This window comes from Zophobas morio, unplaced genomic scaffold (assembly GCF_036711695.1).
Source record: "Zophobas morio isolate AGI-343-1 ecotype UQ-CSIRO unplaced genomic scaffold, CSIRO_AGI_Zmor_V1 ptg000029l, whole genome shotgun sequence".
Taxonomy (NCBI): domain Eukaryota; kingdom Metazoa; phylum Arthropoda; class Insecta; order Coleoptera; family Tenebrionidae; genus Zophobas; species Zophobas morio.
In genome coordinates, this window is record NW_026972134.1 from 2,004,045 (window position 1) to 2,028,041 (window position 23,997).

The following is a 23,997-nucleotide window of genomic DNA, read 5'->3' on the forward strand; positions in this document are numbered from 1 at the left end:
AAATATGTCAAGAAGTTGTTCTGATGCTTGTTTAGTTTTAAAACTTCTAACGGTATACAAATTTGGTTATGATCTCGATAAACTGAGATAAATTTAAATTCTCCATCCACTTGAGACTGAACATCGATCAAATTCACTTGGCATCTTGAATTCAAATACGAAAAATCATTGATTTAACTTGTAACGGGTTTTTTCCCTTTTCGGTGCTGGGGTAGTCGGTCGAAGACGGTAACTTCCAGGACTTCACAGAAAACCACTAATGGTAGGAAAATATTTATTCAACACACAATATACACAGCAATCATGGACGCAAGCATATGCTCCACGTACAAAAGGTGGACGGCGGTTGTGATTAATGCCGAGTGGCGCTAGGTCGTGTCGGTTATGCCCCGGTTGATGCCTGGAGGAAGGTCACTTGGGACGGGAGTTCTCCGATTAATCCCTGGAGGGCGGAAAAGTATATCCCCCGGTTGATGCCTGGGGAATGGTCGATCGGAACGGTAATCCTCCGGTTACTGCCTGGTGCCGGATGGGATATTCCCCGGTTGATACCTCTGGAATGTCGGGAAGTCTTTCGGTTAATACCTGGAGGGCGGAAAGGGAGATCCCCCGGTTGATACCTGGGGGATGGTCTGTCGGGACGGTAATCCTCCGGTTAATGCCTGGGGGATGTCGGGATGTCCTCCGGTTAATACGGGCAAAACGCACCGGTTGATGCCAAGGTACACTCTACCTTTTTCACCGAAAACGGAGAGCATTGCATATTAACTCATTCACAACGTTACTGTCTGTTGTTAGTTAAACAGTGATAACTGGTATAATCTAGTGGTTTATGTCAATGGATTTGAGAGAACCATGATAGAAGATTTAACTGGTAATAAGGAAATGGGTAGATATAATCATTAAATTATCGATAAAGTTCTTATTAATTTCAATATCAAATTTGCATGTACTGTCACGGCCAAAAAAAAATGGAAACACCTGAACTGCTCATGTCATCGATTTTTATTTAATTTCTCTGCCACGTTGATGGTAAAAGACATCAGAAAATCAGAGGAGTTCATTCTAAAGCAGACACAAAATAAACAAATGCAAAAGAAAAATTAAATAAAAATCGATGATATGAGCAATTTAGGTGTTTCCATTTTTTTGGCCGTGATAGTACCCTGCTTACGTTAATTAGTATTACAGTGCGACAATAACTACCTACCTTAGTTGTAATTAAGTATCAGGAATTATATCACATTACTGTTGAGTACGTGGCCTTATAGTTAATTAAGAACGAATATTTCCAGTAATTTATGACGTAGGTATTTGTTAGGCACTTAAGTTTGAGAAATCTTCACGAGTGGAGGTTGCCTTTTAAAAACCTAAAAATATTACCTAATCTTCACAATGCAAAAAATCTTGAAAAATCGAATAAACAATCTCAATTACAAAAATGACACTAGCTGCGATTTTGGAGTTAGTAACTATCCCAAAAGTAAGTTTTGATATAATCAAATGATAATAATGTTGCAAGAAATTTTTAGACGACTGCCTTAAATTCGTCAGATTTCTTTGTTTCGACATATTTGAAACCACACTGATTAAGATTTTATTGGTGATAACCATATACATTAGTTTGCTAATAACACTAGCACAAGTATATTTATTTTTGCAAAAGTTTGACTTCAAATTTTTTATTCAGTATGCTCCTACATGTGTCATAATATAGTTTGTAAGTGTACTGCGACAATTAATCAGAGCAATACAAAAGTGTGTTTGATGGAAAACGTTTTAGGTGACTGTTAGTTGTTGCGGAATTTTGTTCGTAGGCATGGACGGTGTCAAAAAGTTAAAAGATATGAGAATTTACCTACCTAAAGATAAAAAAAACGAAATGTTAATAAAAATAAAAAAAGAATCAAAAATTATTACCATTGTTATAACTTCTCTCTTACTTTTGGGAATTTTGAGTGGGTTTGTTGTTATGGTCCCCAGTGAAAAGGACGAAGATTTATATTTAATATATAGTTTGATCAAAGATTTTATGTTACCTGCTTGGAAAAATCGAATCGCTGTAATCTTTTCAGTTAACGCTGCTTGTTATGGATATATTGGACTAGCAAATTTTTGTCAGTTTATATATGGTTCATATCACATCAAATATCAAATAGAAGTAACAGTGAATTGTATTCGAAAAATTGACGCTTTGTGTAAAAGCCCGATCTGTAGATGTGAGCAGCATCAACAACAGATTAAAGACAATCTTACGTTTGTCATTTTACGTCAAAATAATTTAATTAAGTAAGTATTTTTTCTTTATATAAAGGCACTAATTACAAATTTCTAGTTATGGAAATTTTGTCATTAGAAAAATCTGGCCCTTAATTTTAAGTTATTCCTTGTTTGGAGGACTGCTATTTATAAGTATGTTGTTTTTATTGCTGACGGTAAGTTTCAACATTATAACCAGTAAGTAATAGCTAATAGTCACTATTATTTTTTTGTAACTGAAACTATGTATATACTTATTGCAGATTGAAGCTAATTTTATTTTATATGTGAAAATGATACCAATATTTATTACCGGCATTTTGGTTGGTATATTTGTTATTATTGTAGGTCAAAATTTAGAAGACTCGGTACGTACACCTACAAATTTTGAGAGTTTAAGTTTTAAAAAATGCTTTTTATTTTAGTCAGTTATGGCTTTTAACGAACTTTGCACTTTGAAGTGGTACAACTGGAATGAAGAAAATAAAAAAATCTACTTAATAATGCTTGCAAATCACATGATGACTTTTAAGATTAAATTTAGTGAAAATATTGCTATTAATTATGCCTTAGGGCTTTCGGTACATAACATGCAAAACATTTGCAACATTTAAATATTTTCTTTTAGATATGTAAAACCGTTTATTCTGTAGTTTCAGTTCTTATCCAGATGAGGAACGCCAAGTTTTAATCACGTAATTACGTTCTTGCTTTTTGTTTTTGTATTTGTCGAGTATTTAACCCCGTCTTTCTTAGGTACATCTCATGTCATAATTATATGGACAATTCGCTTTAAAGCAACTAGCTTTACACAAGGAAGAAAGCTTAAAGTCCACTAAATTAAAAAATTTCCAAGAACAACGAGTTTATGCTCGACAGAAAAAAGGATTAAAATCTACTGAGTTTAGGAACTGCTAAAAACGTATAGTTTTTTTATGTATAATGTGCTAAAACATTTCTTCATGGCAGTCCAAATTTCAGAATTTTGACCATAAAATGCTATATTTAAAATTACATAACTGTTTTGAGATTTGACGTCTTACATTACAGAATTTTGGAAAACTAGGAGGAAATTTGTGTTTGAAGGTTCAGCTTTAATAAATATATTACAGATAAAAAACCTGAAAGCGGACATGGCTTTGGTAATGCATTTTGCTGTTAACACTATAAGTGTTGTATGGTTTATAATTTGTTGTTGGGGGAGTTAACTAATGGAATGCATCACAAAATACTGCTAACTAATAGTTCACCTCTAAATCTTATTCCAGTTTTAGCACAGTCGGTCGTACACCAAAATAAAAAAAAAAATGTATTAAATAAAATATTTAGTAATAATTGAATTAACTGGTAATTAACTAGTGTATAAAATGTATTAAGAAAATAAATACAATTGCACTTGACGAGACTGATTTTTAATAGAAGACTAAACCTTAGCTATTACACGATTATTGTAAAGAGAGTTGCTTTGAATTTCCACCGTCTGCGTGATGTGACTACGGTCGTATGAAGCGTCTTTTAAAATCAAAACATGTTCCAGTTTGCGATATCTATCAACTTTTTAGTAGTAATAACTTTATGAGTTTTGATACACTAATACCAATCAAAATACATCCACTGTGGTATGTTTTCGCAGAAATTAAGGTAAGTCAATGTTTTTAAATGACATATCTTGATTTTCTTGATTCAGTCACTGAAACGACATTTAAAAATTGTCATTATATACATATATAATCTTTCAAGAAAAATTTAACAATACTAATAATAATTACAATTTTTTAATATAATATAAAATTTTGATATGATGTGTAAAATGAAACAAACTCTCAAGAGAGGGGTCACTCGATCCGTCATGCCATTTAACAATGTTTACCATTTCTATTGAAACACCGCCTGTTGATTTTGCTTAAAATTTAGCAATTGGTAACAGCTTTCGGTTGATTAACAACGGCTTTTAGTTAGAAAATTGTCTAAATATGAACGTTGCCCAATTTACGATTAACAATAGAAATGTTTCAATAGTAATGGCAAAGACTATACCTATGTCAAAGTTTTGATATTTCAAGGTCACAGCGCCCACTATGATCATAATCAGCATCAATTGATTAGTCATCCATGGGATTGTTCTTTTTAAATCACAGTGATTTTAGATGGCAATGGTGATTATGCTTCTGACAAGGAATTGTGTATTATGAAAAAAGCGATTGAATACCTATCGCATTAAATATTCTCCATTGAGGATCATTTACTAAGTTATTGGCTGAATGAATGAAAAAGTAGGTAATTATAGCCGGTAACCGGTACCTGATCCTAAAAGTAAAAAAGATGAAAATGAAACTGTTGTGGGAAAGGAAAATCATAGTCATCGTTACTTACCGATGGCAGTCACGGTCACCAACAGTGAGAAACGAATCTCAGTGAAATAATCACTGAGTGCATTTATCGCACACCTTTAATGTGCACCATATTTTGCCTATGCTGTCTCTCAACCAATCATATGTTGATAACCGATAAATATGGAATTGGTTGTGAGACCCAGGAAAGCCCCAACAACTCTCTGCTCAGCCACATTTTATTCATAATGCTGTCATAGGGGCACACAACTTAGCCCGGTTCTTTTAACCTAGCTTAATGTTTACGTTTCTGTTTTTTATAGTTCTCTCTAACTCTATGCTTTTCTAAGTCTTACGCTCGAGAATAAAAACAATGCTATGCGTATATTTCAAGTGAATTTTTGCTAACAAAATTTTGTGACGCCGTTATAAGAATAGACATGTAATTTGTGTCAAATGACATTCCAACGCCTAGTCTGAGTGATTTTTCAGTTGAACACCCTTTACTTGTGGTGTACAATGCATTCATATTTCTGAGAAATGTGGCAACCAAGGTTTTGACTAATTCATTATTTAGTATAATATTAAGTCAAATTGGTTTACGTATCAAATACAACAAACATACTTACTTAATATAATTAGAAGTTATTCAATTAATTTGGTTTGTGTCAAATTTGACAAATACTACCCATTTGAACACATTTTCAAAAAAACAGTTACATTTGTTTTATTGTATGTATTTATACCTAGATTATAAGTGGATACATCTAGTTATCTATAATTAGCAGTGATTAAGTTAAATACCTAAATACTTATGTGTATATGGGTTAAGTCACTAAGCGCGGTTCTCAATATCTTAATCTTAAAAAACTTGCAGATCAAAGTTGTATGACCCTTTGAGAAGCATACACTATCGGAGGCGAATTTTAAGCATGATTAATTTATTAAAATATTTGTATGCAAATGCATATGTTTCAAGTGAGTTTACCAGTGCAAAAACTTTTTTATGACGTCTTCAACGTTTTAGCAAGGACATGTACAATCATATTAATTTGAATACGTGCAGTGTAATGAAATGATAGTACTGTATTATCAAATTTTCAGGAAAATGGGACGGGCAATAAAATATGTAGCTTTATTCATTAAATTTTGCATGCAAATTCTAAAAAATATGCATGCATTGATAAATCACAAGCATAGACTCTTAATATTACTCATATTTCAGAGTTAGTGGGTAAAATTTTCAGATGGCGTCATGAACTTTTTTTGAAAGGGGATGAACTTATAAATATTGATTGATGACTTACTTACGATAACCATAAAACGTGTGTAAGATTTCAGAGCATTCGGTTTTGCGGTTTCAAAGTTAAATTGAAACTGTTACAAAATTTTGATTTTTATTTTTAAGTTTTATAAATGATACTCCTGCACTTGTGGTTTATGAATACATCTTGAGTTTTTTTTACTCTAGGCATTTAGATTTGTGAAAAAAAAAATCTATAAGAACATTGTACAATTTAACTTTGAAACTGCAAAATTGAATGCTTTGAAATCTTGTAAAAGCTTTAGAGTCATCGTAAGCATAGTAAATCGTTAATCAAAAACTATCCGTTCATCCCCTTCCAGAAACCTAATGACGACATTTCAAAATGTCTACGAATAAATACAACCTAAAATATGCAAAATATTATGAATTTATAGGTACGTGTGGCTTATCAATGGATTCATGTTTTCATTTCGCGAGCGTAAGCCAAAATAGGATCCATCTCACGAATGGCTACTTCCATGTTTTTTCGACGTTTATGACTTCTTGAGTACAAAAATTAGGTCTCCTATTTCCGTCTTTCTCTCGTCTATCTATCTGTCGTCTGTCTGTCTGAAGTCTGTCGTTTGTATGAATTTCTATATTTATATTAGGTTATTAGGAATATCGTGTGGATGGTAAAATGCTAACCAAAATTTTTTCTAAAGCCCATGAACAATCATATGACGTCATCTGAAAATTTACAATTGTCGTGCCCAAATAGTTTTGACCGCGGCCGAGCTTTTGGACACTAACAAAATTATTTATTTGGGTGTAGGCCCATTTCCTTGGAAATGGAAGAGCTAAACTGCATGTAGGGGAAGAGGTAATAATTAAACATATATAACATTTTTATACGTATATTAAAAGAAAGCATTATAAGCATGTCAAAAGAATAATCGAGTAAATGTGTAAATAATCAACAGAAAAATAATACATAAAATAAATTCACACACATAACACAAAAAAACAAAACAACATGCAAAACTATCTTCTAAAGCGCTACGCAGTTATATTCCACTATTAAAACTCTTAAAATCTATGAACATAACCCACATTTTTAATTAATAAACTTAATCCTAGAAAAATCAGCATGCAAAAACTCTAAAAATTAATTCGGTAAATCCTTAATTAAATGCGATACCTTCTAAACAACCTTAATATTACGAGCATGATAAATAACCAAAAAAAATAAACTACTAACTACTAAATGGAATCATTACTTAATTATTTAAATAAATTGCGATTGGGCATTTATATATATATATTAATTAAATCATGAGAACAACTAAAATAACGGGTAAAAATCATGCACTTAAATCTACGACAACTTATGAATATAAACATGTAAAAAGAGAGATAAATAAGTTTTCACATACATCGATTAGCTAAATATGCCGAGCACAACAATCGTTTACGAGAAAAATTGATGGTTACAGGACAGGTGGATACATGTAAAAATATACAGTCATAATTTATACATGCAGTTAAACATTGGGACGTTAGTATCATAAATGCGCTAAAATACAATGAGACGATTAAAATAAAGTATAATGTGAGAAATATAGCAACATAACATATACTATAGCAAAATAATCAGAGAACGGAGTCATATTTAAACGGCAAAAATTCAATATAAAATAATCAACAGCAAGAAAATTAGATTAAAAGGTTTCAATTCGGGAACTTCCCAAAAACGCACATAAAATATTCATGTCGCAAGCAAAGAATTAAATCGGCAAATTTAAAGAGATATTGGAATTATTATTATAAAAGCAAATGGTAAAAAATCAGAAAAATCCTCTCCAAAACGCATATAAAATATTTATGTCGCAAGCAAAAGAGTTAAATCGGCAATTTACAGAAATTTGGAATAATTATCATAAAAACAAACGGTAATTTATCGAAAAAACCTCCCCAATAATCAAGAACCGACGCAAGGCTAAACGTGCCACCTGCAAACGGGAACATATGGAAGCACTAAAGATTACTTTCGGTGCCGGCGCTAACTGTTCACACCCAACGTAACGGAGAAAACGCATAAATTAAACGCTACACATGTACGATTCGAACTCGAGAACACATGACGAAAAAACGGAAAGCAAGATAAACTAAGAATGACTAAAAGGTAGACTTACACAGCTGCAGCATTGAGAATTTTTCTATCTTCCTCTCGGGCTCAGCAAATTCTTCTAAGTTCGGATTTCTTCAAAATTCAGCAAAAATTAATAAAAATCTCGACACCGGTTTGGGCAGAGCCTTCGGCGGCAACTGGAAACTTCTACTTCTACTCTCTTAAACCGTTTTCGGCGCTACTGCTTATATAGGGATTTTTACTCATTATTCTTGTCTACCGTGACTTTAGTGGACTATATTTCTTCATGATTAGTGTATTACTCGGTACGGGATTTTAGGTTTTATTTCGTTGTGTTATAGGGTTTAGCTTTTAATTATGGTTCCGCGACTGACGTTTTTTATTGGTTAGTGTGTCGTATATTTTCGGGTTTTTTCAACTTGCGTCATGCTTTTCATGTCGTCATCGCTACATGTGGTTAGCTTGTTGTAGCTATTTTTAAAAAGGGCGTTTTTTCTGAGGTTGTTTATGTGTCTGGGTTTTGTTTGCAGCTGTTTTAGTTTGGATACAATTTTAGATGAAAGTAATTGCGATTGGCGATGTTTCTGGCGTATTATTTTGTACAAGTTATTTGCAATGTCTGGCAAGCGCAATGTTATTCGCAATTTGCGAATACGCGAATTTTGTTCCTGCATTTGGGGATTGATGGTTGATTTTGTTTATCTATTTGAATGATACTATATGCCGATTAGAACATGCGTGTTAATTAATTAAGATTTGCAAATTTTCTAGTTATGTTTTGAGGGTTTGTTATTAGTCTTTTTAGTTACAATTTTCTCGTGAACGAATTTAGTGACGGCTCGTCACACAATGGTAAATATTACTGCCTATTTAACAGGGGCGGCTTGTCCTATGAGGCAGGTGAGGCAGTGCCTCACCAATGAATTTTAGGCATTTTTAGGATTTTTATTATTTTTTACCGTCACATTTCGGCCAATAATTTGTGTCTTTTTTCTAAAATTTTACAAACAAATATGGAAAATTATATTCTTATTTTTATCTCGGTAGGGTACTCGTTGCTCCCTTAATTAAACAGCGCGCTTCAACACTCAACACAACATGTATTTTGTGACGCGAATGAGGCAGACTCGAAGCTTGCCTCTACAGCACATCCAGAAATGATATCGTTAAAAGGCAAGCAACCTGCAATACACTCATAAGCGGTATGAGTTGAAAAAAGACAAAATTGAGGCTAGCCTCATTTCCGTGCTTGCAAAAGAGATGGACAACAATATTTGCGCGCGGAGAACGTGCGATTACAATGCAGTCTGCATTGGCAGAAATATTCAAAATTAGGCCGTTGATTGTTTTGCCACAAATCCCTGTGTGTATAACTTCATTCAAAATTTCGGTACCAGAATTTTTTCGTAAAAGTGCCTACGTTTGCGTGTGTCGCGTTAGTGCTTTGTGCTTGTCATAATTTGATTTCGGTAATCGTTATTTAAGATTACGAGTAAATCGGAATTTTTCTCTACTAACGTTAAATGACAATGGCAGTTGTTTTTTCTACTCTCACGTATGATGATAAATTGTATGTAGTTAAGGAATTAAAAGGGCCAGTTCCAGATTTGAGTAAATCGTTAATTGTTCTATAAATTTTTTTTTAAATAAATCCAGAGTATTTATATTTTATATTTTTTTCGTTTTGTTTTTTGTTATAAATTGAATTTATTTTATGTTGTATTTGATTTTTTTCTATATGTTTTCTTTAAAGTTTATTTTAATTTTGTTTTTGTTAGAAGTTATATTAGTTTTTTCTGACCACGTTTCCCTTTCCTTTTGTCCTATCATTCCCATCCTTTCCTTGCAAGAGTTCCTTACACCTTCACGTTGGTCCTTGGTGGACAGTTAAATGAGTTTACAAATTTGTTTATTTGACTAAGTAGAAAATATTTAAGTAATCTTGCATTATTTATATTTTGGAGCGTTTTGTGTTTGCCTCATCAACTTTTCAAGTCATGAGCCGCCCCTGCTATTTAAATTTTATAGAATAAAATATTCCTGCACTTGCGGTTTATCAATCCGCGTTGAGTTTTTACTATATGCATTCAGATATTTGAAAAGAAAAATCAAAATTGTATAACATTTTGCAATTTAGCTTCGAAACTATTAAACCGAATGCTCCGAAATCTTGAAAGCATTGTAAGGTGTAAGATGTAAGGTTAATTAAAATTTTTTCGTTTTTCCACTTCCAAAAAATTGAATATGTCATTTCAAAATTTTGCTGAATAAATCCTATCTACAGTATATAAAATATTATGAATCTATATTTGTAGTTTATGAATGCATTTATATTTTTACTTTCCCAGCGTTAGCTAAGAAAGCAGTTAAATCGAGTCCATTGGGCGACTGCCTACTTTTATGTTTCCTTATCGTTTCATGACCCCTAGAATATTTTCCGTCTATCTATCTGCCGTCTGCGGTCTGCCGTTTACCGTCAGCCGCGTCTGTGTCGATTTTTATTAGATCAATATCTTCTTCTAAACTAACGGACTGATTGTTGTAGGCTAATTTTCTAATCATTTTGCATATTTTAGAAAGGATTTATTTGGGGGATAAACAAACATATTTTGGTTAAAATGCTTACGATGACTTTAAAACGTCCACGAGATTTCAGAGCATTTGATTTTGCGGTTCCACAATTAAACTGCAAAATGTTGTTATATCACTTTGATTTTTTTTACAAAAATCTGGATGTGTCGCATAAAAAATCAGCACGGCTTCATAAACTACATGTGTAGCAGTATGTTATTTTATAAAATATAATACCTATTTAGTATGTACAATTTTGGAGTCACGTCATCGCATAAGTAACTAGTAATGTGAATGGAAAAAAACCGTTTGTTTTTTTTGTTTTTAAACCACGTTTTTTTTTTTTGTTTTTAAACATAGGATAAGTTTTGTTGTTTTTTGAACAATTTAAAAAACTGATATAAATTATCAAACATTTTTTTTTTATCTATTATTAATAATAATAAATAGCTCCCGTTGACAGGCTGGTTGATGCGTCCGTTCTTGGGTTGTAGAAAAATTAGAACTGCCTAACATTGTCACGTATAAGTCGATAATGAAAGAGTAAAGTAATGACTAGTAAGGACTGTAAAGACTGACAAGTTCAAGTGCCTTTCCTTTTTTTTTCTTTCTTTTATTCCCGTAAGTTTTTATGAATTTTTGTTTTTTTTTTCTAATAAATAAGTCATCGTCTATTTGTAATACAACTAATATATATTATACATATATTTATTGTGAACTATTATTATCATTGCGCATGCGGCTGCAGCATCAGTGCATTTCATCCTGATTTGATGACAAATATGTTTCAGATCAAGCAGTTAGAAAAACTACAAAGTAAAATCACATTGACAAAACGTGTGTATTTATTTATTAAAATATTTTTTTTCTATAGGCTATTAACAGATGGCGCCATTATAAAATGAAAATATTTTTGCTTTTTCCAATGGCAATTTTAACTATTCTTATTAAAATTGGTACAATTTTCAAAAGAAGGGTTTGTATTTATGGATGGGTCAATTAGAACTTTGTAAACTTATAAAGAACAAAAAAAAAAACGTAAAAAACAAAAAAAAACGTTCTTTAAAATATAAAAACAAACAGACTTTATTAAAAACCGTTTTTTACAACTCTAGACATAACACGTAAAGAAAATTGTGAAAGTAACCATTCGTCCTTTGGACTCGATTACAATACTTCCTTATAGCTTACGCTCGGGAAGTAAAATTAATGAATAAGTCAATTTATTTTGTTGTTTAAATCAGAAACTGTAGACCGAATGCTTTGAAATCTTGCAGACTGTTTAAAGTTATCATAAGTATGGTAAATTTGTAATCAAAATATAGCTATTTATCTCCTCCCAAAAATTGATGACGTCATCTCAAAATTTTGTCGAATAAATCCTGTCGAAAATGTGCACAATATGATGAGTTTATACTTGTGATTTATGACTGTATTCTTATTTTTTAGAATTAGTTATACAGGGTGATTAAAAAGAATTAATGAATTACTCAATTTGTTTTATTGATTAAATCAGGAACTCCATATTCCTGAAAATTTGGGAATACAGTACTCGTATATTAGTTTTACTCAGCACCTATCCATGTTCTTGCAAAATGTTGATGACATTATGAAAAAATTCTCTAAAGGAATAACTCATTTGAGAAATACGCGGATCACGCTTCTTTACATTTACTTTAACATATATACATATCTTTATTTTAGCTTGGGGTTCTCATAAAAAAATAAAATTCGCAAAATCTAATTGTATAATTTTTCGAAAAATCTGGATATGTGTCATTGTACTTCAGGGACGAGGGAAGTTCTGTCGAAATACCTTCGACCAATTTTTTTGAATTACTTGTACACGTTGACGTTGACTCAAACAAATAAATGAATAAATCAAGAATGGCTCACCCCGTTTTTTTCGAAAATTGGAATATACATCAGTCCTATTATTATTTGTATTACACTGCACCTATTCAAATTAATATGCGTGTCCTTGATAAAATGATAACGTCACCACAAAATTTTGTTACAGAAAAACTCACTTGAAACACGCATAGCATGCTCCTTTACCTGTACTTTAGCAGTCCAAATTCTGTTGAAATAACTTTCGAACATTTTTTTTTTAAATCCACGTGGATAGATTTACTCTAGACACTTCCTAGTTTTTGATGCTAGCGTAAAACCGTGTTCTTTTTATTATTTATATTATTTATAAGTTTGTCGTTTTATAAATACCGGCACTTTTTAACTTCTTACCTACAACTGAGAGGACATACATGTTTTCAAATGCTTTTCAGATTCCATTTTAATCGACACCAGTCAGATTTAAAATTTTGCCGCGTCCGCGCAAGCGCCATCTACACCATTTTCGTCATTCGCCACCACCTACTGTGCCTACTGTGCGTTAGCGTTCACTGTTCCCGGTGAGTTTTGCCTCATTTTAGGTTTTTGTGTAGTGTTTTATCGGCTTTAATCACATAATTAATCATAGTTAAAGCACCTATCAATCGTTCTGTTATCAGTCATTCATGGAGATGTAATTAAAGTCGGTAAAGTCAAAGGTAAGTTTTCATTTAATAACATGGTGACTGGGTCGGCTTTGATGATTGCGCTTGACCAGTTTAAGTGATTGATTGCTTATCCTATAATCTATACGTGTTGTAAATTCTGCTTTTATGATTAATTGCGTCACTTTTATACATTTATAATCTAGACTTTACTTTTTGGATGCAGTGTTAACATTTGCGAAGTTGGCAATGATCGGGGTATGACGTCACTAGTGGCATGTTTTACTTGTTCATTGCGAGTATGTTCAATATGGCTGATTTAATTTTGAAAACTACACGTAGGTAATTAGGTACGTGGTTGAAATTCATCAACGTTATTCGCAAAATATTTTCGTCGAAAAGGTTTGATACAACCATTAGTGCCGTAAACTTGCCAAAAATTCTGTAGTGATTTCTTACCATGACTGTGGTCATAAATATGTTTCCGCCTTGTTATGGTCGCATTTTCGGTTTTATAAAATGCATAAATCGTTCGTAAATTTTTAAATAACCGGAAAGCAGAATGTGGCCACGGTTATTCGTTTTAAGAAAATTTTACACAATATTAGTTACTGAAGAATGAAGATATTTGAAAGTTTTGGTTCAACAACTAAAAATAACGGAAATTTAACAAAAAGTGTCAGTGTTATTTCTGGCATTAAGTTTTACTACATTTTTTAAGAAATAATTTTGTCAACGCTTATTTTGTGTCGCACCAGCCATTCCAAGTGAAGCATGTCATCGAAACGTCATTTTTGTATAGGTATAGGATTTGCGTACAAAACGAAAAGGTCGCGGCAAGTTGGACCACATGTTTTTCATATAGGTGCTATGGGGTTCCTAAACGATGATGGTTTCCGGGTGATGCTGTATTCGTTTTATGAAATGCTAACATTCGAACTTCTTGCTTTACCAAAGTAAGTTTTATTTAAGTGATCAACACGATGACGGGTTCTGAAGGATGGTTGAATTGGTGATGTTTCGAAAGTATGCAATTATCTTCTTCAGAGAGTATGTTTGACGTGTAGCAAATTTTGTATGATGACCACTGCAACAAATTCGTTTTTTTTTTGGTGTATTTTTGCTTTGTTTGTTTTTAATGTTTGTTATTTTGGTAGTTTTATTAAAATTACTTTCTTTTTAACTGAAACTAAACAAGCTGGTAGAAAGGATTAGTGACTGAAGTGGGTTAGTGACGTTACAAAAGTTACAATTAATCTGTTTATGTTAATTTCAGAATCCCTGCAAATTGGATTACGTTTTGTTGTTAAGCATCTACTAGGATTACAATTGCAAAATAAAATTTAATATTCTCGTGCACAAAGAAATTATTCGTTTACAGTTAAAAAAGAGGTCAAAATTGTTTTAATTGACAAATTTAACAAATTGTTGGTGTGGAAACTACCTGAAATTATTGAGGTATCTATTAAGATAGTATCTTTCAAATGAAGCGATCATATTCCTGCACCAATTATTTGATTTTAATCATTCTTTTTTTTCTTTCAAATTATGAAAATTCATATTACCTAATTTTTAAATACAATTTACATCAAAATAAATTGAACACTGATAATATAATATTGCCAACAAAATAAAACCCTGATTTTCTTTTGATTTTTACTTCCCGAGAGTAAGTTTTTGTTTCCTTCGCGTCTCCTCCCGGGGTACAGTTGGCTCCAGAAAGAACGGGAACTGTCAAAGTTAGCATGACAGATTACTGTGTGAATTTTTCTAGTTTAAACGGGACTATTCTGAAACAGGTTAGAACAATAATGACTGCAAAAATTTTGTGTCACAAATTTTGTTGACAAATATTTAACAGATTTGTTAAATTGACAAGTATGGGACAAGTACATCTTACATTGTACAAAAATTCCATTTCTGTTTTTTCTGGAGCCCGCTATATGTAATAATAGGTTTCCTGTTTCCATCCCTCGTTTATGTGGATTTCATTAGACCCATTAGACACATAATTTTTGAAAGTATTAGACTGATTTCCATCAAGTTTTATTGGTATTTTAGAAAATCCTGTAGATGGTAAAACGATAACCAAAATTTGACTTATCATCCCCACCAACAATTTGACGACGTCACCGAAAAATTTTGCGTAGTACAGGCTATATATACCGCGTGTTTGGAAAATGGCGGATTAACTCTTCAGTACTTTATATACGGGGGTTTCGGGAGTCCCAAAAAAATAATAAAAATTTTTTTTATAATGTAGATTACGAAAAAAACGTAATTTTATAAAAGTAAAATTGGCAACACAGCACATATCTAATGGGTGAATACCTCCAGCTTACTTTTTAGTTTCTTAGTAACGATGGTGACTGAAATCCACCTTCGCTTTATATCAGGCAAACATTGTTGTCAAATGGAATTTTATCAAATTAATACAAAAACAACACAGCCATATCTTTGTGCATTCTAACTGAAATGGTAAAATTACAGGAATAACATTTTTTGTTTAATTCAAAACGAACATATCTGCAATTAAAACTTCAATATTCCTGGTCTGTATTCTAATGTAAATTATTTTTTTCATATTTCTAAGTTCTTCGTTACTTTTAGTTTTTTTCGATTTTAAGGATACAGCCTGATAATATTAAAAGTTTAATTGCAGATTTATTCGTTTTGAATTAAGCAAGAAATGTTATCCAATGTCGTTTTTTTGTAAAATAGAAAATACATTTTTTTTTTCCTCTTGTGAACTCAATCCGGGGACATACTGTATATATATATTTTTTTTAAATAACAATGCTAAACTTGTGGTTTATGAATCCACCTCAAGTTTTTAACTTCATGAGGGTTACCATAAAAAATAAAAGTCCTAATATCAGATTCTTTCATTTTTTGAAGCTGTACTTGTTTAACAGTATTTCACAGACTACTTTCTCAAAATGAAATATGATAATTTTTCGAAAAAAAGTGGGCATGCTGTGCAAGGGCGAGAGAATTTGTGTCTAAATAAATTTGGACATTTTTTTTTAATTGGGACAAAAACTTGGAGTATAAACCTAATTACATTCATACATTATTATTATTATTATTATTATTATTATTGCACGCTCGAGCAGAGAGCTCACACTCTGTTATGCCCGCGTGAGCAACAATAGTTCTTAACTTTATTAAATTCAACAAATACAAATATTACAATTGAAATAGTTTACATATTCATAAAATGATCAAAATTTTTCTTGAAACTAAGTACACTTGGGCTGCACACTACTTGTAATGGGAGAGAGTTCCATGTGTCGAAAATACGGTTCGAGAAGAAAAACTGTCGGGTTCTGGTGCGAAACGCTTCTTTCTGGAGCTTGAACTGATGACCTCTAGTACGCACATCAGAATTCAAAGTAAACATGCTGTTCGTCGGAGGAACATTTAATATGAGTGCAATAAATGTTGCAATGGCGTCTCCTCTTGTTCTTCTTTGACCCAATGCAGGGCATTTCATGATTACGAGTCTCTGTTCATACGATGGTCGCAAAATGCCATAAGGTAATCGAGTCATACGCCTCTGAACGCCTTCTAACAGATCACTATCCCTAACTAAAATTGGATACCACACTAAATTAGAATACTCCAGGATTGGCCTTACATATGTTTTGTGTAGTTTTGCAACAACATATTTAATTATTATTATTAATGTATTTAACAGTGATTGCAATGAATGGTTGTTGTTTGATACTTGTAAGAGGCCCCGTATTGTCTAATTGTACGTTTTTTTCCCAATGTTGCCACATCTATTTTCTAAGAAGAAACTCGTTACGCTTATTAAGTTATTACACCTTTAATATAATGTTTATTTAAGTTGTTGTATATCGTTTGTATGAGACTTGTAGAATGCCTGTCAATAAAATAATCATCCTAATTTTTCTAATCATATTTTTCTACTTTTTCTCCGTAGATGTCGAGTGTTCAAGATTCATCTGATTCTCAGCAATCAAATGACACTGCAGGTTCCATCTCAACCTTTACGGTTCCATGCTGCACTATGTGCAGTCGAAGAGAAATATCAAAATCTTACTGCACCTCGTGCAAACGCTATCTTTGTGAGAGATGTCATTTTTTTCACGAAATCATGGTACGCTTTAATTTCCATCGAATCATCAATCTGGCCAACGTCAGCAACGTCGAACATCTAGCGAAAATTCTTCAAAATGGAGAAGAAGAATCAACGTCATCACTTTTTGATAATCCGATGGCCAATATGCGTGCAGCATTACAAACTCAATTTTCAGAAGGCACTAAATATGTCAATACGTTGTTGAAAATGTCGTATGAGTTGAGCAGATCTGCGAAATTAATAGGAAGACGTCGCTTGGAGACTCTCAGTCACGTCGATAATCTTTTTCGAGAATTTGAGCAAGTTTTAAAAAATCACAGAGATCAGACCGTTAACATTCTGGACAATGAATATAACTTTCTCTTTGATATTTTTATTTCACACAGAAAAAAAATCGATAATATGATTCGCGACATGCTTGTGAAACTGTCTGATTTGAAGCTGTTACTTGAAGACAATGACAGTGCCTCTGGATTTGATTTTTCAAGGTTTTACACCGACGAATCTGCTAATAATTCCTTCACTTTTTCGTCGACTCAATGGCAATTTGATTTTTTCGACAATAATTTCTCCGTTCCGGGGACTCAACAATTTAACTCTAGCTTCGAAGGACAATCCAGTGATGAGAGCGGAGCTTTGAATATAAATAACGGTAGGTATACGCATTTTTTTTTCTTGTCTCTAAAGTTTCAAGTCACTATTTTACCGCTCACAATGCAAACTGCGCTTACTGGTCGAAAATCAGAATACGAGGGTTGATCTTGAAATATTTGGCTTCTTTTTTACTGCCACGAAAATTTTAATTTGTCCCGTCGGAATGTTTTGATATCCGTTTTTTGGGATGCGGAACGAGTAATTTTAATTTTATTTACAAAAGGAAGTTCTAACCACAGAGTTATTAGGCTAATTTATTAACAAAATTATGCTATTGCATAAGCTTTAAAGCGTATCAAACGTCTTATGTTCAAGATTGAATACAACAGATCTCGTTTAGGTTAATTGTATTTCAACTGCAAAACTCTAAAGTTCCCATATTATACATTGATAAGAATTGGGGAAACGCCTTGTATATATGGACTAGGATCTATTACGCATGTACAGCTGAAAAACAATACAATTTTTGATTTCTCAAAAATGAGATGTAGTCATTTCGAACATAAAAAGACGAAAATATTAATGAAATAAATGGTAAGTCGTCTGCAAACAGGACTATGCTGAAGATGAATAATCTTGTGTTTTGAAAAAGGACATTAAAAGGAAGGGCTTGCAACGAGAGAGAAGTCCAGTCACAGACGGGAAAACACTAAAGGAAGAAATTACTTCTGAGTAGCTGCAGTGGCTGCCCTTTTGAAATGGGGAGACACAATTTCATTGATGATGAGTTAAATATGATATATGAATAAAACAGGCTGTTATTACCAACTAATAGACGGAAATAAATACAAAAATACATCCAAGAAAAGTAAGTCCACATACTTTTGGATTTAAATCGTTACTGAGGAGACACATAAAACAAAACAACTTTACCACGCTTGTTATGCCTATTAAAATATATATGAAAGTCTCTCGTTTTCTCATGAACACTTTTTTTCTTAATAAATTTTTCACTAAAATTTTACCGTCGTAAGACAAAGGACGATTTTTTATTAAATATTCAACTGAATTCATTCTTTTTATTTAAAATCGAACAATTTCACTCGCGCAGAATGAGAATGAAAACCCGCAACTAAGTTACTCGTAGTGGTCACTGTTCGACCAGGACCCGATTCCAGCTAAATACAGCGACTAGACGCACGGTTTCAATGGCAACGGCGTAAACAAAACGTCTAAATGACGCATAATTTGGTCTCCGCTTTTATCAGCACTTCAGCAACATATTGTATATCCAAGACACAACATCTTTTGATGAAAGTTCTGATACGTATTTTGTTATGTCCAGGTTATCGAATTTCAAGTGACGTGTAGGCGCTAGATGTTTTTGTAAAAGTAATAATTCTGCTTATTGGCGAAAACGATCGTTTGATTGATTATATTTACTTTTTTATTAACATTTGTATTACATAAACTGTTAGATGTGTTAAATTCTTTATTACGAAAGTAACAGTGGAATTACTTAACCACGTGTTTCGAAGGGAAAAAACAGTGGAGACGTAATGATCTCCGAACACTGAACTAGACTAGAATAGAGAACCACAGGCTAGTGAACTTACCAAAGAGGGTTACATACCCAAGTAATTTATTGAGTGATGGTGACTACACATGTGTTTTATAATATGTATAGTACTGTACAGCTCATAGGATGTTAAAAGTACTGATATTTGTGATTTTGCGATGCTTAAAGTGCTGTACTGTCTACAAAAAGTTCACTTATATCCCCAACTATTGATAATAAGTATAAGCAGGTTAATGAACCATAAAATTTAATATCTAAATAAGCTAAACAAGAGTTGCTAGAATCGATAAGTTAAAGTTTCTAATTTGCAATGAACTGTTGCTAAAACGGTCTTCGTACTTGGCAAGATTATCTAAAACGTAAGAAAATTTACCCAAAAAAATTCTTATGGAAAATGAAGAAATATAACCAACTAGTATCTAACACAAAGAACGAAAAAAGTAACGACATCTTTCAAAAACTTATTCTCTACAGAAATAAATACTGAAAATGGGAATACAGTGTAATACAACATCTGTGAACATAACAAGAAAAAAAATGGCCCTAAGATAAGCTAGAAAGCTAAATAGTATTACGAATAGAAGAAATGAAAAAATCAGATCTGTATTTGGGAGTAGCGTGGATGTAAAAAAAAAACAGATTTTGGAGCAAAGTGCAGCAAAACAGGGGGGACTTTTTATAAAATAAAACTGATTAAGAGTTCTTTCTTATAATTTTGTATGATATAACACATTATTCCAAAAACTTAATATGCTTAAAATCATCCCCACTATTGTTAATCATTTTTAGACTTCTTGTGTTGTACAGTATATCACTGAAATGCGTAAAAATATTTTAATTTGTTATCTTTAAAATTGCAGCATATTTAAAACACTGAAAATTGTTGAGTTAAGACATTGTGTTTTTAAACCGACCCACTGGCTGTTGCTGCAGTGATTTATAATCCCTTGCCAGGATATAAGTCTTACTAAGAATTTAAGTAAACATTTTATTTGGTTGTGTAAGCAATCGAATAAACAATGATTGTAATTTTGATTGAATTAACAAATTTGGTACTAAGGTTTCAAGTTTGGGATCAGGGGGATGTGACGACACCGTGACAAATATGTCACCTGCATACTACATTGAAGTTAACCAACAAACTCCAAATAAAAAAGATAATATATTAGTCAGGTTTGGCAGCAGTTTTTACGCTTTTGTGGCGGAGTTGGCTCTGTTTGTTTAAATTTTTACACCGGATGACCGTCGGGTCCAGGAAGGTCAAACTTGGTACGGCTCGTGCGGGATGAGAATTCAGTGCAGCTACGGGCTGCACTTCGTTAATTTTAGAATAGAGTAACGCTTCTTCGTTGTAATCTACTGTTAATTCCCGTCCTCATTTACTTAGCTGTTTTACGAATTAAATTTCCTTTAATTGTATTTATGGAATAAGTGATTAAATTCACTGATTATCATCCGCTGCTGATTCCCGGCGATGCACGTCCCCAACTATAATCGTGATGTAGCCCGACGAAATCCGCTGTCTAGTAATAAGTGATCAAAAGGTATAAGACGTCTGGAGTATTTGCTGTAAGTAGTAAAATTAAAAGCAAAAATTAATAGTTAATACCTGAGTTTAACTCTATTGTATGTTAATAGCAACTAACAAAAAGAGAAAGGGAATAGAACTCTTTTCATTAAAAGTCGATTTGAAAATAAGAATAACTATGTTCGCAATGTAGCATGACGCGTGCTGTTTTCTATTACTGTGTTTTTGTTATTGCCGCATATACGTGCGATTTTCATGTTGATTTAGTTCGCTATAGATAGATTTTGTAGGTAGGTGCGTGTGGTCCTGGTTTGACTTTTAAATTTCATTTTATTTAATTTAGGCAGTATAAAATTGTAGTACTTGAGTACTATTGAAGTACTTGATTAAAGCTAAAAATTGTAATATTCATTATTTGAGGGAAGTGACTAGATCGAGTGTAGCATCGCACGTTTACGCATCAATAACATACACATTTGTAGTACCATAACTGTACGAGTACGTTCAAGATACTATACATATATGTACTAATAAAATTAAGTAATTCGTTGTAGAGTTAACATTGACAGTTTCTACGATATGTATATATTTAGTTCTTCCACTTAGGGTTAAATTCGAAAACGGAGACGATCAGCTCTATGTTTGAGTATGAGACCATTCAACCGAATCAATTAAATTAATAACAAATACATTATTTTTGGATTAATAACAAGCAAAAGTCGCCGGAGACAAACTTTTTTGTCGTGCAACTGTTGTGCATTCACTTCTCTGTGCCCTTTTTTTCAATATTTCCGAATTATGGATATTGTAAAGATACACTATATTGAAATATTCTACGCATTTCAGCCCTGTACATACCTAACGTTGTAAACGCTGCTGTACTAATTGTTCTAAATATTCCTTCTGCTTGTAGATGTATTTCCTTTCGAGTCCTTTAACATACCCTTTGTTGCCTCCGAACCTAGCAACTTGGATTGTCATGTTAACCCCGACCTTTCTCTATCAACCACCGATCCCGATAGTTCCTCTTACACAAATTACGTAAACACTATGCAAATTCATAAAACGTTCGGGCAAAAAGGAAACCGTTCGGGTATGTTTAATTCTCCACACGGATTCTGTGTAGGCTTAGACGAAGATATTGTTGTTGCTGATAGCAGCAACCACCGAATACAGGTAAAACTGCGAACGCGAATATTGACACATATTTGACATGGCAATTATCTTTTTTTGTAATTTCAAATTAGAAGCTTGTTTTTTATTATATAATAATTTCTTTGTATGAATATAGTAAACTCAGTTGATTTTGTAAAAACTTGTTAAATTCAAAGGGTGTTAAATTGCAAATTTCCATAGTAACGAGAATTAAATAAATCATTAATAGATACTCAGTGGCTCTTTATAACAGTGCTTCTAATTTGATTAATTTTTTGCAATGTATTAAATTTAATTTCTATGTTCTCTCAATGGACGCAGATATTCGACAAAACTGGTACTTTCAAATTCCAATTTGGAGTAGCTGGTCGTCACGATGGTTACCTCTGGCACCCCCGCAAAGTTGCGTTTTTGCCAACACAGCGACGTTACGTAGTTTGTGATCGTGGTTATGAACGATCCCGAATGCAAATTTTCACAGACACTGGAAAATTTGTTAAAAAAATTTATATCCAATATGTTGATATTGTAGCCGGTATTGCAGTGACATCGAACGAAGACATTGTTGTTGTTAACAGCGTAACACCAACTGTTTTTATAATTGGACAGAACGATTTTCTGAGATCTATTGATTGTACTTCGTTCATGCAGGAGCCTTCGGATCTCACTATCGTCGGTATGCGTGAACACCGACTTAAAGTAACCTCTTAAATTGATTGTCTGTATTTAGGGAAAGAATTTTACATATGTGATTTTAAAGCTCATTGCGTGGTGGTAATAGACGATGAAGGAAACCTTTTGCGAAAATTTGCAAGTAAACATACTACAATGTTCCCTAATGGAATAGATGTATCTCCTCAAGGAAATGTTTTCATTGGAGATTCCCATGGTAATTTCTTTCATGTTGCCGTTTATACGAAGAACGGTACATACGTGACTGAATTTCGATGCCCATATATTAAAGTAAGTAAACTAATTGATTGCAATTGTGCATTGAAGGTGAGTTAAAAATTTTTCGTAGGTTTCTCGTTGCTGCGGCTTAAAAGTTAACAGCGATGGACGTTTGATTACCGTTGACAAAAACTACCACCATGTCATTATGTTGGAGGATTTGCATATTACTAACACATAGATATTTTTTAAAGATATCTGTTATTTATCATATACAACTTGTAAGTTTTTAATTATAAGTATAAAATTATAGATTTCAACGAGTACCAGAAATGTTTTTGCATATACATATAGTCACTTGTGTTATTTCACAAAGGGTACTCGTACATGTGTTTTGTATTTTTGTATTATTGTTCGATTAAAAAGTTTTCTTTTGCTATTTTTTTTATTTTATGGTCAAAATTAACCCAGTCATTACTGTAACAAAACAAAGAAACAAAGTATACGTTTAAAGTAAAAATATTTGTTCATACAGATTTTAATTCAAACAACTTATTTTTCGAACATAACCTGTACAAGTCTACTAATTTATAATATTTGGAAGGCCTTTGTATAAGCCTCTGTAGTCTATTACGTTAAAGGTGCCATTTCAATGGTAAACCCACTGCTGTATAGCCCTGGCAATCAGAACTGGCAGCCCTAACTCAAAACCGCAATAGGATTACCATAGAAGTATGAACTTCCGTTACATAATATTTACCCTTTCACTATTTTCTTTGTACGTGGTTTGACCCTATTATCAATGCTTCTTCGCTTAACCCATCTTCAACTCGCTCCTGTGCATACATTTATTCATAAATGGAAGGGTAATCAACATTATTTAACCGAAGTTCATAGTTTTATGGTAATCCTATTACAGTATTAAAAGTTAGATCTGCGACTTCTATTTGCCAGCACTATACCGTTTGCAGTTTAATGATTAGTGGCTAACAAACATATCATACGAAGGACTGCAACTTACGGTGGTGTACTAGATTCTTTGTACTTACTTTCTGCTAAAAATAAGATTTTCTATCCCAGTTCCACTAC

At 32.6% G+C, this 23,997-nt stretch overlaps 1 protein-coding gene and 1 long non-coding RNA gene across 5 annotated transcripts; one reads left to right on the forward strand and one right to left on the reverse strand.

Moving 5' to 3' along the window:
- Positions 1 to 260: 260 nt before the first annotated feature.
- Positions 261 to 12,963, reverse strand: LOC135137228 (uncharacterized). 2 transcript variants are annotated; one of them, XR_010281784.1, is made up of 3 exons: positions 12,803 to 12,963; positions 1,211 to 1,370; positions 261 to 554 (listed from the first exon to the last, which is right to left on the reverse strand). It is a non-coding gene; the product is annotated as an uncharacterized LOC135137228 (long non-coding RNA). The 2 variants fall into 2 exon arrangements; XR_010281785.1 differs by lacking the exon at positions 1,211 to 1,370.
- Positions 12,931 to 23,345, forward strand: LOC135137226 (uncharacterized). 3 transcript variants are annotated; one of them, XM_064066830.1, is made up of 6 exons: positions 12,931 to 12,969; positions 17,003 to 17,813; positions 21,776 to 22,038; positions 22,339 to 22,693; positions 22,748 to 22,980; positions 23,039 to 23,345. In XM_064066830.1, exons 2-6 carry the CDS (start codon positions 17,003 to 17,005, stop codon positions 23,147 to 23,149), a joined length of 1,773 nt encoding a protein of 590 aa, XP_063922900.1. In that variant the 5' UTR covers positions 12,931 to 12,969; the 3' UTR covers positions 23,150 to 23,345. The 3 variants fall into 3 exon arrangements, with proteins under 3 accessions (XP_063922900.1, XP_063922901.1, XP_063922902.1); XM_064066831.1 differs by lacking the exon at positions 12,931 to 12,969 and adding an exon at positions 12,980 to 13,107; XM_064066832.1 differs by lacking the exon at positions 12,931 to 12,969 and adding an exon at positions 13,798 to 14,009.
- Positions 23,346 to 23,997: the final 652 nt, after the last annotated feature.